Below are 18,255 nucleotides of genomic sequence, written 5' to 3'. Positions count from 1 at the left end.
TATCAAATTATAGAAATCATCTAATTTTTGTTAATGTATACAAATCTATATCGGCGCGCGCCATGTATGCATTAAGCAAACTCACTTTGGGTGACGTTTTAGGGGGTAACGGGTAGCCGTTGGTTAGCAACGCGTAGCGACGATTGTTATTAACATGGCGGAATAAATTGCTTGTCAAATTAATTATTTTAATATATTGGTATATATCGACAATATTACAAATATAAGAAAAAAAAAGTATCCTATGTTCATCCCGGTACTCTCATGTATCTCTATATGTGTATTTTATTACAATTAAATTAGCGGTTTGGCCCTGATTGCGTAAAAGACAGACAGACAGACAGACAGACAGACATAGTTACTTTCGAATTTATAATATAGGTATGGATATATATATATATATATAGTGAGAGAGAGAGTGAGGCGTAACGGCATGCAAAAATTTTATTAACATAATACTTTATACTGTCCACGAGGTTTAAGCTGAGCTTTGCATTTGTGCGAGTGGTCATATTATATAGTGTAGATGTAACGTCACGCACTTTTTGATAAACGACCTACACCTCTTGTACTGATAGCAGCGTCACATATTTAATTCTTATATTTTATTTTTGTGTTTGAGTAAAAATATAATAAAAATTGTCAAGATACAATGTCTGGCGTAGAAGAATTGATATAGTTTTTTTTTATGTAGGAGTTTAGTTATTGATGACAAATAATAAATAAAACTTTTAATTTATTTTTCTGACTCTAGTTTTATAATCACTCAAACAATTGTAAAGCTCAGCTTTAGCCTAGTATTGTTTTAGCGTGTTAATTGGATAAATAAATTAAATATAACAGAAACTACCATATCATTCAAAATATTCCACTTTTATGTGACATATATGTACACGTTGCTATGGCAACGCGTATTGTACGCGTCAGTTGGTGTATATAAATATATATAAAAAGCTCACCTGTCTGGGCGTGTCGACGGGCGTGGTGGGCGCGCGCGGCGGGTAGTGCTGCACCGTGTACTCGCGCCTGAACGCGGGAGCTATCGGCACCGCTGTGTATTGAGGTCTGTTGGAGTTCAAAGTATGTTGCAATTAATATCACGCTGCATCCCGCAAATAGTAGGGTATGTTGAAGGAATCTAGTATCAGGACATTCCTGTATGGATTGTCATCATTGCCATCTAATTTTCGAAACATTGCGAATTGAGAGACGAAATTGAATGCTGCAATGGCAGAGCTCAACGCCGCGCTTCGTCTTATTACCAGAGCGAGTGTGCAACGCACAACCATCTCGTTTACAGTCACAAGCGTATACCACTGCACCTTATTCATTTCTCGGCCAATTACCTACATATATATAAGTATCAAAATCGTCTTAAGAAACTGACCTCGGAGGTGGATCGGGCAATAGCTGGCTGGCAAAGTCTCCCGCCGCATACCTCCTCTCCGTAAGGAGTGCGGTCAGCTTCACCAGTTCGCGCTTGGAGTGTTCCCGGCGGGCGACCAGCTCTAGGAGGGTCAGGGCTCTGGCTAGGTCACGACGCAGTTTGAGCATCTTCTCGTAAGAGCTTTCGTCGTTTTTCCTGGAAAAATTAAAAAAAGGATAGTTAGGAATGTTCTATAGGTACATTTAAGTAATATTATCAGATATCTTATAATTTGAACAGAATAGAACTCTTAGTGACTCTTTGTTGTTGCAAGCGTAGAATAAGAACCCCTATTTCTTATTGCATTTCCCCGGCGAAATTTAGTATTTTCCAGAATTAACAGTTTCATGCTTTTACCTACGTATCAGAATAGACAGAGGGAACCTAGTGTGAACATAAAATTGATTTCAGGTTATTCTTTATATTCTTTTAGCAAATAAAATAAGACATAATAATTTACTCAATGTTTCTCAACATATACATCAAAATATAACAACAATGATAAAAGTTTTAAGAACAGCTACATATAACTCTCACCTGTTTTTCCTAGTCTGCATTTTCTCCGTCCTCCGCCTGAACGCTAAGTAGGGGTTGTTCGCCGACTGACCCGGCCTGCTTTCCGTTTTGACTGACAGTATGAGAGGATGTTGCTGAAAAGTATAGATAATTATATAATTATACATGTATTAAAAGTGTAGATATTAAATTAGTCATTCTCATTCATAGAAGTGTTTTATTATTAAAAAAACACTTTGTTTAGAAGTCTATAATAAAGGCCTATCGGCGTAAAATATATTATTATTATTAGTTATTGATTATGGAGTCCGAGATCAAAAACATTTTAAGTAAGTTATCATCAAATATCAAGCGCATACGTTTAGCCCCGAATAACTAAGAATTATAGATTCTCTCCGCCTTGTTTACAAAACACAAAGATGCACACACAAAAACTCACAGTATTCAATCTCTTGTTGAGCCAGTAGTCGTAAACGGCTATGACGAGGTCGTCGTGCCTCTCGAGCAACAGCTTCGCCTCGTTCAGAGTGACGACCGTCTGTCCCGAACTCTTCTCCAGCTTGTCCATCATCTGTTCGAACTTTAGCTCTGGAAATTTAATGGTAAATTTGTTTTTAAGATTTTATATATATTTTTTGATTTGAATCTACGATAGTTTATTAACAATAATATTTAATACTAGCCGACCTTCGGCGGCTTCGCACGCATGAGCTATACGAATATTTATTAAATGTATATTTTATGAAATTATGTTCAACTGAGGGCGTTATTCTAAACAACTGTGAAACACGTCCAGATACATATTTTTATGAGGTTGCCGATTTATAAATTTTTCCATACAAAATATCAAACTCTCTTTTATCCCTTTTGGGTTAACATTTTTTAAAATCCCTTCTTAGTGTCCAGATTACGTGTCCAGTCTTACCACATCGAATAAATGAAATATTATAAATGGGTATATTTAATTTCTTCGCTCGGGTACGATACCTATGTAGTAGGTATACGTAAGACACGAAAGGCTTGTTGGATTTACATGGTATGATGTGGTTGTTCACCACCATTTTCAAATCGATTCATGATAAATGGTTGCGGTTTCAAATCCAAATACGAATAATAGGATTTGAATTGAAAATGTTTATAGAGTATTTGCCTTCATTTCATTATTTTATTTCCTTTGCATGTTCGATCGTTGACTGTGTTGAAGGGAGAAACTCAACGCAGCACTTCTCAGAGTAGGGAATTACTTTTTCATTTACAAAAAAACACCCGATTTAAGATCGCATCTACAACCGTAAACTATTAAATAAAATGTCTTAAGCTGACCGTGAAAACCGTATCAAAACCGACTATTTCAATTATAAATAATACAATTCTATTCTACACAATTCACCTGTGAGTTCGGGATGTCGCTGCTGTTTCAACCACCTCTCGTCCTCCGAGTCGATGTCGTATTCCGGCGCCTCTTGTTCCTCCCATAGCGCTGTCACAAAAAAAAACAATATTAATTATTTGAAATGTCGCAGTTGGTATTACTTATATTTATTTATTTACATTACATTGTACATCATTATTAAAGGAAAGGAAAGGAACATTAAAATGTATACATATATATGAAATTATGAATGGCTCTTGAAATAATTTGCAAATACATTCTATATCTTGTAATATCAAAGCCCACACAGCAGGGTAGACAGAAGGAACCTACGGTTAAGACATTTCACATCACGACCCGTCTTGAAAATTAGCACTAGCAGAAAGAAGCACTTTCACTCAAATGCGGCACTCAATGCTTTGTCTATTTTTACATTTAAGACAAAATAGAGCCTGCTACCATCATTTTAACAGTCAAAACCCACTGTGCTACGAGGATGTACTTAAATACATAACAGATTTAGAGCTAGACAGGATATGGTCAACATGACTTTATCCCTGTCCACTTCCTTTATAAATGAAAACAATATAAGCATCGTATCCTGTAGCTGTACTGTGTTAGTTTTATATTAATAAATAAATAAATGTCACGCTTATAGCATTACGTGGCAAGCATTTATATAATTCTCATTGATTAGCTAAAAAATTTAAAATCTGTAAATTTTAATAGATTTTACAATAAAATGCAATTCTTCGCGTTTGTTATACTAGTACAATCTATAGGCATTGCGTGGTGAATGGCGGAACTCAATGAAAATAAATGAAATATAATCATTCCCGTAATAGAAATCGAATCCACAACGGTCGCGTTTACTCTCGACGACGCTAAAAAAATAGTAAATAGTGTACATATATTCATACAAATATGTACATATTAAAATATACATGAAATGTGAATAAAGCGCGGTACAACCGCAGTGCCTTGTACGTAGAAGGCCGAGGCACGGTGTAATCGAATTACTTGTGCATACGAGACTAGACTAAGCGAGAGCCGGACATGTTATTTATTATAAAATTTTAAAGTTGTTAGTGATATATTCAATGTTATTATTAATTTATATAAATCGTTATACAATAGAGAATAAATTAATACGTCTGACTTTGTCTAGATCTAGAAGGGACGCATAAAGAAAAAATCCTAAATAATGATTAAACTTAGCATTGCAATTTGACCAACTTGAGAATAGGAAAATATAGAGATTCCGTTCCCCATGCTCCGCCCAATTTTCGAGGCATTACGTGTTGAATGGCAGAACTCAACGCAGCGCTTTGTCTTACTACCCAAGGAAATGAAAATAACTTAATCCTCTGAGTGGGAATCGAACTCACAACTGCCATGTTCACATCAGATCATCAGATGCTTTCAATCAATAAATATTACAAAGTATAAATAGGAAAACTTATATTAAAATTTCCAAAAAAATATGAATTTAACATACTACCAGGATCTGAACTCACTACCTACAACATATCGAAATCAATATACATATATCAACATACAAAACATTATATTAACGTTTTTCAAAAAGGAAATGCTAATGGCTTGGCGGACTTCCAGTTGTTATTCAATGTGCCGCTGTAACGGAAGGATGCTCGTGGATGTAAAGCCGCTTTACACGGGCCGCGGTACCCGAGCGATTTACTTGACGATATTACTTCGTTGATTATTTATTTCAAAAGGTTAATTATGGCTATTGTATAAGTACATATGATTGTTGTATAGGTACTTATAGTTAGTTTGTATAGAAGAGAATATTAGACTGTAGAGCAACTGTTGAGTTTCTTGCCGGCTCTTCTCAGCAGAACTGCCTTCCGAACCGGTGGTAGCTTTTTGTTCATATGTTCATTCGACGATTCAAAAGTGCTTATAATAATTGCCTATTTGAATAAAGAATATTTTGAATTTGAATTTTGAGGCTCTTGTCTTGTGACATAGTGTTGTTTGGCTCCGCAACTCAAAAAGCAGTCTCGAATTAGTGGAGAAAGTGCAAACTGAGTGTCTTGACTTGTTAAAACTGTAAAAGTTAAATCTATAAAATACAAAAATTAAAAGTTGAATCTCGTCAATATATTACGAATATTTTTCGCTTTAGAACTCTTTACTAAAAGAATTCTTTTGTTATGAAAATGAAATCTTTAAGATTACATTGTAAGTTTTGTATCAAACGAAGATTTTCAATTTTACTACTAAGTTTAGCTGCTCAACAAAGTATGTCAAATGTTACAATATTAATTACACTTTTACAACTATGCAAAATGTGGTTTATATTGCCCGTGTTCATTGTTTAAATAACTGCATAAAACTGCTAGAATTTATTAGATGTACGTCAACTAACCGTGTCTCACGGTCCAAATATTCAAAATTATTTAAATACAGTATAATTTCACTTAACTTTGAGAGCCTTACGACGCTAATTAGAAGATTGCAGAATTAATATAAATAAATGAAGAAATATAAATGTTGCAAATTAATAATATGTACAGTACAAAATATCTGCTACAGACATGTAAATGGGACCAAATGCTATTTAATCAATATCAAGAAAAGATTAGGTTTTTGTTACATTCCATTTTATTGGAACTATCTAGGATTGGCATATTTCCAGCAAGTATTATATAATATAAGACTGAACAAAGTATTATGACAAAGAGATATAAGAAAGGAAATATGTTAAGGAAAAATATAATTATTTGCTGAGCTTATTAAGATATTTTCAACTATTTTTTTTACAACAACAAGTAACAGTCACTTCTTACTATTTTATTGTATTTTCACGTATAGTTTAAAAATTTTGTAAATGACGTTATAATTAAAATTTTCGCAGGAAAGGCTATTATAAAATTTTAAACGTCAACGTAAAGGGTAAACAAAAATACAACAGACGAAGAAAAAAAAAATTAAAAAAACGCTACAAAATAAACGCCGTCAATCTGTTAACACCCAGACTCACAATAAATTCATTATAACATACCGCGCGTCTACGTACACGTCTGCGAGAAATGAGCGTAATTCCTTTTGATATTCCTACATTTTGTTTTTTCGTAAGGGAAATTGTTTCTTAAATTGTATGCAATAGAATAGAACTTGCCTTGGTTTGAATATTTTGATATATTACTATGGTAATATGAGGTAATTTATGAAATTAAAATGACAAAACATTTGAGTTTAGAGATAGAAGATTTTCTGTATGTTTCCGACTGTTTAAGAAGCAAAGACATTATGGTTTTGGGTTCGATTTCCGCTCAGGAGTATATTTAAAACATTTTAATTTTTCTAATCTAGTAGACAAAGTGAGGCCTTGTTTTTTACTACAAACCTTTCAACGCCTGTCAAACGAACGAGAACAAAAGAGACTCCTTCAATATCTGTGATTTTCTAGAAAAATCTGAGGGACTCAAAAACTTCTAAAAAAAAACATTAAATAAACCTAAAAAATAAACACTTGATTCCTATAATACGGCTATATATAAAACAAACAACGATGACACAGTGTAAAATTAAATGCGCTTATAGGGAGTTTTCTGTACAAAATATGCATGAGTCACTCAATTACCGTGCTAAGTGAGTAATCTATCTACCTGTTACGAGATCACCAACTTTAAAACAGCGAGCGTGTTTTCAATCTTCTGTTTATACATATAGAATAGGTAATATCGTGGTTTTATTATAAATATTTTAGATTTTTTCACAAATCTACGGTCCCTAAGTAAAGTATCAAATCTACTATTAAGGGTAGTTTTCGATTACATAGAGACGCTTTAAAAACGCATAAACAAAGAAAAAACTAAAAAAAAATAAACGATATTTTAACCTTATAGCGGGATTTAAAGTGACCACCTCTCTCAAGTTGATCTACTAACTACTGAGCCAGACATTAGATAGCAAGAGGACTTCAAATAGCTTTCAATGTCGTTATACTAGAGACAGTTGGAAGGCTAATGATCTAATAGGGGGATTATCGAGGGTACGTTGAGTGTGTGTAGACTGTAGACCGTAGAGCAAATCTACACCTACATTATATGTATAATTATAGAAAGGGACTGTACACGCGATGGTAGTGGGTTCCATTTTATAAAAATACTTTCATTCTATGAGTCTGATTATGGCATTAGTTTTATACATATACATTTTTTTTTTTCAAATACATTTTTTGAATAATTAATAGACAGAATCTCTAACTCCAAGTTGTCTTTGCCTACTCGTCTCGTAAAGTATAAGAAAAAAAATAATAAAAAAAAACAGCAATACAATACATTGTATGTAGTGGGAAATCCCTGGAGACCGTCTGTATGTATGAAAGCGGCGATTGCGATAGTTTCTATACAATTTATGAAAGGGGTTACGCTGGGACCACGACGCAGTGTATTTCTAGTAGAAAGCACTATTATAAAGTGAAGTCAAAGTTATCAGAGATTGGAAATAAAATAAAGTTAGTGAACAAAAAGTTCTTATCGAACTCTATCAGCGGATACTACTACCATCGATAGCGGGTTCAAATTCGAGATGTTTAAATGACGGTACGAAAAGCTTTATGTCGTTTTTTTTATGACCGTATAGTTTAAAGCCATAACAATACTTGAACATACAATCATATAGTACCTACAGTTTAAAATTCGCAAAAAATAATTAATTAGGTGAAAATCGAAACGTCCTCTATCTATATCCTTAAAAAATAACTTAAATGAGAGATTTAAGGTATTTTTATAAGGCTAGGGATTGAACCCACAACCATCAGCTACTCAGTTACTTCCACTGCCGCTACAATAGCATTATAGTAAATTAAAATGATATTATTCGGCATTGCACCACTTAGCACGCAATGCCTCCACAATTCGACGAAAAATGGGGAGAAATGTCTTAATGAGAACGGAGTATCGTAACATTAGGTTCCCAGTTTCCCTGCTATGTGCAGAATGAAGCTGCAAAAAGAAAATATATAATAAATAAAATAAAACATAAACGTCTTGCAACAGCAATACCTAGCTAATTATAGTCATAGTCATAGACCGGTTGGACCGCTTATTAATAAAAAGATTGTGGTTTAAGGTCTTCTCTGTGAGTGCCTTTATATACTGGGATCGTATGACGAGGCATGTTACGGACACGAAATATGTTATTTTTTAGCTTATTGTGTATTTTTTATTATTATTATCAATTAATCTGTCGTCTTTATAATATTATTATTAACTAAGAGGCCAATCGTGGCATAGGAAACACACGACTTACTTTCGAATTCCCATGTAAAGTGCAAGTGTATCTACCGCATACCTACATAGATATAAAATTTATAAGCAAAATCAAATAAATATCAATAGATTTAAATCAACATTTTTGAATTGTATAATAGTATAGATTAACAAAAATAATAATCAATAAATTTTCCCTAAATATCTTGAAAGAATATCAAATGGATATTTCAATAGTTCAAGCGGGCGAAGCCGCGCTGGGGCCGCTAGGAGGCAATAAATATATAGATACAAATATCTATTTATGTACTATACATGCACTTGCATGTACATGCATTTATAATACAGATGGCTAAGACGTGACGTAAAGAAGCTACCTATTTCTAGGAATTATATTATGTAGGTACATTTAAATGCCATTAATGCAACTTCTGAGAAACGGTAGCAGTAAACAAGGGTGGCTGAACACGTTTTATACCTAAATAAAATGATGTAGGTATTTTGTTTAATAAAAAAATACGCTATGAACTCCAGATAACATTAATTAACTTAAGCATTTGATTGCCTCGAATCGTAATTTATATTACTAATGCTACCTATTATAGTCTTAATATTAGCGTTATTAAAAAAATATTCTTTACTAACTTTTTTATTACAACAAAAAGGATGATATTGTTTCCCGATTAGGATAGACTAAATGGCGGTGTCAACACCTTTCACTCTTGAATCATTAGTGAACATTTTATAGCAATAAAACCCTTAGCCTAATTTTAAATATGTAAGCACACATCTTGTGGTGGTAAGCTACTATATTTACAGTAAAAATTTACAAACATACAGAATATCTTACTATTGTAATATATAACACAAAACTACTGCATTTATTATTCAATTTGGTTAACAGACGCATAAAATCGGCCTAAAAGGATATACGTATATTTAATTATAGTTCTGTAGTATTAATAGCACGACAGAGACTAATAAAAGTTTTATTGAAGAAGGTACAATAAGAATTTTATTGAATTACACACATTGTCGGTATGATATGTTTATCTATGGTAAAAATGTTAAAATTGAAAGCGACCATAAATATGAAAAAATAATGTACTAAACAGGAATAGTTAGAATATTAAGTATCAGTAAAGTCCAGGCTAACAAGACATCACTTAATATTAAAAATGTCAATACTGGCAGTATTGTCAGTCTCGTAAGTCCTGTCGTATTATGCTGACGTATTTATATTTTTGTATATTATTTAAAAAAGCTTCTAACGTCCTTTTTGAATAGAGAAATTTTGATTTTGTTGTGAAAAAGACTTTCAACTTTGGCTTACACAGATTTTCAATATCGCTTAACATGCTTTCGTCGCAAGAAATGTTGTAAAAGTTTTCAAAGTTTAATATTTTTTGCGAGAATTTTAGTTACTAAATAGGAAAATAAGCAAAAGAAATTATTCATATATCACTGCTACATTCCATATATCTATGAAAAAATAAATACAATAGCACTTAAATTAAAATAAAAAAAGGTCACACAAACTCCCTCCCACTATAAAACATACAGCAAAGGTAACAAAGTGTTATTCCATAGATTCATAATAATAACTTTGTTTTCATATCGAACGCAGGCCATACAGTGAACGTGGCTTGATTAAAAATATAAAAGGGGAACCCCCAAAGGGTGTAGAGTAGGGGCGCTAGAGTTTGTTAATGGGAAAATATATATTTTTTTTAATTAGTTATACACTTAGGGAATTAAGTGTAATGACAATTTGAAAACCTCATTATTAAATAATTTATATCTGTTAAAGTTAAGTTAATGATAATAATTTATTTTTTAGCTTCATGCTGTATCTCACACATAGCAGTTACGGCAGAGGATCGGGAAAGCTAATATTTAGATACTCCATTCCCATTAAGACCCTCACTTTCTGCTGAATTCTTGAAGAATTGCATGTTGAGGGGCAGAATTCAACGCCGCGCATTGTCTTGTTACCAGAAAGAGAAAATGAAAATATTAAATATTCAATACCTCGAGTAGGAATCGAACCCACAACCGTCAGAGACAGTGCCGCTACTAAACGATGTTACATATCGTAACACTGTGATGACAGTGGAAGAGATGTGACAGGTATGCAGAGACCGTAGCGTTTATGTCCGTTATCTCTGACTACTTTGCTAGAAAAAAGTCGGTAAGCTAAGATGAAATATGAATCAAAAGAATGTAAATCTGAATCTACGCCTCATGTAATAAAGCTGAAAAAATTGTAGTATTATTTTCAAGAACAACTGATACGAACTGAAGAAATCTTTTCGTGTTGAACAATCATTGATCTTGAACAATCATTGATGTTGATTTATGGAGGACCATGCAGGCAGTGCAGCAGGTAGAAATATGTTATAAATAAGTCACAAACTCACTGCGCCGCAAAAGAGAAATGAAAATATCCTAATAATCTGCCTCTGCCTGTAGGTATATAGCAAAATGGTATTTAAGAAATTACAGCTATACCTAACCGTGCATATTATGTATACCTACAGAAAGAGCATTAAATTAAATCTCGTAACTCAGTCGTTCCCACATGACCACGCGGACAATGCCACAGTGAAAAAGTAATGGGTTAATAACAAAAAAAAATCCTGAACATTATATTTCCCTCAATCTACGTCAAACCAATTCTAACTCAACGAACAGGAAAACTAAATAAAAAATACACATGTCCATGTAAATAAAACCGCAACTAAATTCATACACCAAAAATAGTTCGAAACAAACAGAAATAGTGTTTTATTTTTAACGTTACATCAGGGACACCTAGTGTTAACTGCCCAATTTTCAAGATATGACTAGTGACGAAACTCAACGCCGCGCTCTTGCCGAATGAAGAAAATAATAACAGCTCGAGCCCCTGATTGGGAATCGAACCCACAATCGCCGCGTTTACAGTCAGACGCCACGACGACCTCACTAGGCCAAAAATACTTCAAACATTATTTTATTACACTTCCATGACAACCCTGCGTCCACGGCTGGCTGGATATCAATTCGGGTGGAGGGTGGAAAATCGTAACAACGCATTTTAAACTTAAAACCATTTATAAAATAAGGAGTATTTTTCTTTAAACACTCCATCACTAATCGGATTTCCAACGAAGCTTTATTTAGTCGAGTGTCGTATGATTTTTGTATAGTATTTTAGCTTTCAAAGTGTTTGAACAAGTTTTTGATATTAAAACGCCTGTTTCATAATAATATTTAGTAATAAACTGAAATTATATTTGCTCCTTTTGTTCTAGTTTAATTATAAATTGTTAATAATTCCTTTTAAATTATGAGAAAATTGTAATGTTAATTTAATTCTTTGAAAGAGTTAATTCGTTGAAGTGTCTTCAGTCTTAAGACCTAGCGTCTTCATGTCCTTTTGGACTATCAATATCTTTTAAAAATAAAACTCGCCGCTGTCACAAGGCTGAAATATGTGCATGAATTCTAAATAAACGCTATAAACGCTTCGAATATCAACTGGAGAAATATTTATTTTATGAAAAAGATCTTTATATAAAATAAATATTTTATTTTGAAAAAACATACGAACGATTATTACTACATACTCAATTGGAACCCGCGCCTCTTGGACGGTTACCACCTCCTCTCTACCTAGCTATCTACCCACCAGAACGCGACGTAAGCGTGAAAAAGTAAAAATCTACATAATTTTAAACAGAAAAACAAAACTGTACAGCTGTTCACATATTATATTTACAATTAATTTACATAATAATATGAGGATCATTTAGTGCTATCTTTTAAATAAGGTGGGCAATTATAAAGGCTGTGTAATTTTAGATAATAACTGAGTCGGTTGGTTGGTTGGTTGTATGAGGATATATTATTATTAAGGTTTTAATAGCAACAGGCGTACTTTTTTAGTCGTTATATTTCTCTGTCTGTTCGTCCGTATTTCAAAGCTACTATGTTCTGAAACTGTTAGGACCGCACAGTTAAAACTGATTATGTAAATTTGCTTGAAAATTTAATCTAATATAGAATTGAAAATATTTGTTAAGTGTGTAATTATTTTTTATGGTATCTTTTTAAGGAAAATCGAAATAAATAACGTTCAAATAGTTTTTAGTTACTTATGCTATATGGAATGTAAGCAAAAGGTTATCAATTTTTATGAACTAAAATATATTTAATACAATCATATCTAAGATGTGCCGTAAAATACAAAAAACCTCAATAGACGACGGCGATGACGATTTATTTACTTAACACGTTGCCTGCCAACTACGAGTATACTCGTAGTACATGATCTGGGCTGCACCGCCAACTACGAGTATTTTCGTAGTTGATTGTATGCGATTTCTGACGAATTTTAAACCAGTGGCCGTGTAAGGAGGACGGGGTTAAATTCTTTGGCATTTGGAATAAAACATTACTTAAATCAGAAAATTAAGTTTAATAGAAAAAGAATTAGGTACATCACTGTGAAGTCACAAAGGAGTGAAAAATTTTAAAACAATTTTCAACGCAGGTTTTTCAGGGCATACCGGACAATAGTAAACTGTTTCTTTGCGTTTTTTGTCTTTGGTGCAGACACGACACGGCTTCGTCGGTTTTTGTTTTTTTTGGGTAGGTGGTAAACGCTCTAAGTAATGTAATTCTACTTGCTTTTTCTGCTCATGATGACTGTGTTTTATGAATTTCTCGCCTAAAAGATATTTTACAACCTCATCTTTGAACGAAAGAGCATCTAATTTCTTTTCTGGAGGAAGATTGGCTTGGTGGTTATAGATCATGCATGCGTTATGAATGAAAGATTCAAAAATGTGGATCGCTAGTTTTTTGTACCAAAACAATGTCTTTCTAAGAGCTGAGTAGTACGAGAGCATTTGATCTGAAAGATCGATCCCGGACATTCCGTTGTTATATCTCTAACTACATTAGGTTTTATTGAAACCCTACCGTTTTTATTTGGCACGGGAACCAGAATAGGTTTATGCATATTAGAGATACATAACACCTCTCTCTTATCCTTCCAGTTGCACACGAAAATATTGTTAGTTCTCTTTGTAATCATCTGGCCTTTTATCAGTTTGGTGCTCAACAGAGTTTTAGGGTTTCCTTTGCGATTTTTTCTCAAAGTTATACTAGTAGTTTGGCAATAGCTAATAAAAATCCAATTTTATTGCCATACTACGTGTAAACTTGTAGTTAGAACTAGGATCCACTGCCAACTACGAGTATACACGTACTTACCATTTTGTATGGTGGCAATAGCCATAAAAAAAAATACTACGAGTATACTCGTATGGCAGTTAACGTGTTAACTTGAAAAACATACAAAATATTTCTATACTAATTTTTACTCTAAAGTTGCCCAAAGCCTAATATTGACAAGACTAATCCAACCGACTTTTTAACTAAAAAAAAATATAAAGTTTGATAGTTTTCTGTACGAATTTCCTTTTAGCCTAATAAAACAGCACTGGCGCAGTGCCCACGATCGCACTAGTGAATTACCTACAGAGGAAAACGATAAAATAGTGCCGCTAAGTAAATAGTCTCGGAGACGCCAAGAACATGATACAGATACATACATGAAATATTTATATTGAATGTCTGAAAGTATCTCAAGTAGAAATCTGTATTCTTCTGTTTCAAGCATCTTGTTTTCGAAAACCCGTTCATTCTCAGATGTTCCTCAACCACGACATTCTTCTTTGAGTTTCTCTTCTTACAGTAACTTAAGAAACTTAAGGAGGAAGGACGCTATGACGCATGGTCACAAGCGTGCGACTGTAAAGGCTATTGTTGTTTGTTCAATCCCACTCGGGGAAAGAAATATTTAATATTTTAATTTCTTCACTCTGGTGACGAGGAAGAGCGCGGCGTTGAGTTCGTCCGAACGGAAAACAGGAATGTCTTAACTCTATGTGCCTATCTTTGCGGGACACAGTAAATATAAGAAACATGGTATAAGATAACGCAATCGTCCATGTCAGTTTTGACCTCGCGACCGTGTGTGGGCGTATGTGGGATTTAATTTTGAAATTTATATAATTAAAAACATCTAATACTCCTACATGGGAACGAACAGATCGGAATTTAACGGATAAAACCTGCTTTCATCGCGTTTACAATCAGAGTCTATACCTACCACTGCACTACAATAGCGTAACCAGCGGGAAGATAAACACATACCTAAATGTGAATCCGGAAAAAGTTTCGATAGGTGTGAAAAATAAGCGCAAAATTTTATTTTAAAACAATTTTCAACTACTCAAAATTTTAGGCATTTATTTACTACAATTTCCACACAAAGTAACATAGACATTTCAAAAATAATTAAACATTAGGAATAGTTCTATAAATTTCCATTTAGCTTAGTTTGATTTAACAAGGTCTAAGTCCTATATGGGACGGTACCGTACGAGGGGCTTAAGTTGTGTAATTGAATCTACTGAAGCATTTAGAAAATAAACAATTTCATATAGGTACATTTTTCTATTAAATTTTAAATAAGATGTTTTACTTATTAGTTTTAAGGTTTCAGCTTTACGTTTTATTCTGCATTTAGCTGGGCAATCAGAAATAATCTAATGCCCACATATTCCCAGAGCTTGCCAGAGCGGAAAAACGGAAATAAGTCATTTTCCCGAGTAAGAATCGAACCCCCAACAATCACGTTTATAGTTAGATGGTGTCCCACTATACCACGATAGGCTCGTTCATAATATTTTTATCATACAGTAAGTAATTTTTGATAGGTCCTCGTGCTTTATGCAGGGCAGGAACAGAGAGTTTTATTGATCGGGTTAACTCTACCTATGCTTTTGAGCCGTGAATTAAATATAAGTTTTGAATATGACGCAAGTATTTTTAATTAAATATTTTAATAAAGAGAACATCTATTGAGTTTTAAAACTCCTTGCCACTACGCTTGTAGAAGATAATCTATAGAAGAAATAAAAGCCTACCTACTTTAGTTAGGTAAGTAAGTCATCTATCTCATCTCTCTGCCAAAGAAAAAAAATCAATAGATATTTTCCCAATATAAAACACTTATCAACGGAAAGTGGAGAACGGAAGTATCTAATGGGAACCAGGTTCCCCTGCCAACATAATAATGTTTACTGGACATCGGGAGTAACTACAAAAAAAAATATATAAAAATAATAAACCAAATTTTTACGTTCGATACATTATAATGTATGTATGTAGAACGTGGGTGGCGGCCACCTCCGTCCACCCTACTAGCCATTAAAATCATATCGAACAATCATTATTTATAATTCAAAATAATTGCCTTAAAGTGTTAAGAGTAGAAGTTTGTCAGCCTAAAAGAGCTTTAGGCGTGCGGTTACAACAGGTTTGGTTCTTACTCAGTACACAATGCAATGTTAAATTTCTTTTTGACTTTCGTCAGTGGGATATAGCGTGAATAGAAAACACACTAAGAAAAAAAATTACATTAAAAAAGTTTCAGGGTATGCAGAGGCAACCTAAATGTTAAGACATTTCGTTTTCCGCTGTCCGCCCAAATTGTTTTAATTTTATTGAGACCTTATAAAAATAAAGGCACTTAAGAATTTCATCAAGTTTTCTGCAATTAAGTTTCTTCATAAGCGAGTAAACAGAATTTTCTAGTAAAGCAACGTCACGCGGTCTTTTTCCAGAAAAACATACTTTACACATTGCTATTTTATTTTAGAGTAATATGGTATTTAGTTTTTTTTTTGAATATTCAATATTTCTAAAACGTTGAAATTTCAAACTTTGCTGTATGGATCAATAATAGTTGGAAATTACATTTTCTACCACTTTTATCTATCGGTTTGTCTATAGATTTACCAATCATCCTATATATTAACTGTTATAGAGAAAATGATCTAGCCCAACGAATTATTTCCATAAATACTTACTTCTTTTTTTTAATTTAAAATTTTTCTACTTCTAACGTATAAATCGTATCGTTAAATCTAAAAGTAACTCAACATCTGGTTCTATACAGCATCCTGTCAAGTCCTTTATAGAGTCGTCCTCGTTGTGTTTGTTTTTATATGCATTTCTGCAACTTATGTTAGAAACCAGCTTCTTTTGTACATAGCTCATGTTGGAATTCGAAATCTCCTTTTGTTAGTTAATAACAACGTTAGGAAAAAAGAATGTAATAATTTTCGTAAGTAACCATTCTTTTTCGACGCAAAACAGGACGCCGTTTTTTAGAATGCTTTAGTTTTTTTAGATATGTTTTTGTTATTGTGATTCAACCGAAAAAAAAATCGGGGCAAATCGAAAAAGCAAAATCATTGTATGTCCCGGTGCCGTCTTTGGGGGCATCGGCGCACACAAGCGAGAAACGGGATGTCTGGTCGCATTATCTTAGTATAGAAAGAGAACCTAGTGTTAAAACACTTAGTTTTCCACTTCGTGGCCTATAAATAAAAATATAAAGTATTCCTCAAAATGAGAATCGAATACGCAACTACCCTACAATAGGATTTAATCTATACTAATATAATAAAGCGGAAGAGTTTGTTTGTTTGTTTGTTTGTTTGAACGCTAAGATCTCTGGATCTACTGGTCTGATTTACATTGTTTTTGTTTTGTATGAAAGCTGCATTCTTCAGAAGTGCTATAGGCTATATAACATTACATTACACATATATACTAATAAATTAAAATACTTTCTAATTTGACATGCAATTTATTCTGCCATGTTAATAACAACCGTCGTCGCTACGCGACCGCGTTCGTTACCGCGTCATTTTGATATTCATCCTTATGAAAATAAATATAATAGTCACTTTTAGCATTTCATCTAGAGTGAAATTATATTTCTATAGAAATTATATTCTTATATTTCAAGCAGGCGTAGCCGCGTCCGGGTCCGCTAGTGATATAATATACAATCAAGAACAAAACAAAAACATTGAGCAGAATATAAAACTACGCAAATTGGTTCTTGATAAATTATATTCCTGGAATAAAATTTAATATGCTGTAGATATAAAGCATTTCAGTTTTCAGTGTATTTAATTGAAATTGCTGCCTTTGTACTTTATACGAAGCCAAAAGTAAAAAAATATTATTTATTTAACTTTGTTTGTAGTTTTCTTGTCTATACTAATATAATAAAGCTGAAGAATTTGCTTGTTAATTCCAATTGAAAAATTCCTCTTGTATTAGAGAAATTAATCCCCATGTAGGCAACTTCCATGAGTCAATCTGTAGAGGTATACCGAGATATAAGCTGCAATACATCACGTTAATCGTTTCTATATAAAACACTGAAGCTTCGGCAGAATTAATGCCGTTTCAAAAAGGAGGTGACGCCATAGGCAATTAGGTAAAAAACAGGTAGGTGGTAAATAAATACTATTCAAGAAACTAAAAACACTATTCAAGCTGGTGACAAAATATTACTTTACTTCAGCTCCACATTAGACGCTTCCTAGAGCAGAGAACGAAAAATAAGATACTAGAATAGTAATGTTTTTCTCTCAACTATAATAATAGTTAAAAAAAAACGTTATGGCAACCCTATTTTCAATTAAATGGTACAAAAGACAGTATTTATTTAGCTTAGTTTTGAGCAACCATATTGAGCTCGAGCAGTGAAGGCAAACTTTAATACATTATAAAGGGGATCCTAAAGCATACACTTGCAGGCACTGCTCCGAACTCAA

General features: G+C 33.2%; 1 protein-coding gene across 1 annotated transcript in view; it reads right to left on the bottom strand.

Moving 5' to 3' along the window:
- Window positions 1–18,255, bottom strand: part of E(Pc) (Enhancer of Polycomb) — a 78,793-nt gene that overhangs the window by 12,959 nt on the left and 47,579 nt on the right. The window contains exons 3-7 of the mRNA XM_085187781.1: window positions 3,333–3,422; window positions 2,382–2,530; window positions 1,964–2,076; window positions 1,388–1,582; window positions 960–1,065 (exon numbers count right to left, since the gene is read on the bottom strand). Of these exons, the coding sequence (XP_085043907.1) occupies window positions 960–1,065; window positions 1,388–1,582; window positions 1,964–2,076; window positions 2,382–2,530; window positions 3,333–3,422 (653 nt within the window). The remainder of the gene's footprint in view (window positions 1–959; window positions 1,066–1,387; window positions 1,583–1,963; window positions 2,077–2,381; window positions 2,531–3,332; window positions 3,423–18,255) is intronic.

Source organism: Heliconius melpomene, chromosome 7 (assembly GCF_056956725.1).
Source record: "Heliconius melpomene rosina isolate 202511_hmr_F chromosome 7, ASM5695672v1, whole genome shotgun sequence".
In the NCBI taxonomy this organism is placed as follows: Eukaryota; Metazoa; Arthropoda; class Insecta; order Lepidoptera; family Nymphalidae; genus Heliconius; species Heliconius melpomene.
The sequence above is the reverse complement of the archived record's forward strand: the minus strand, read 5'-3'. Positions and strand labels throughout refer to the sequence as shown.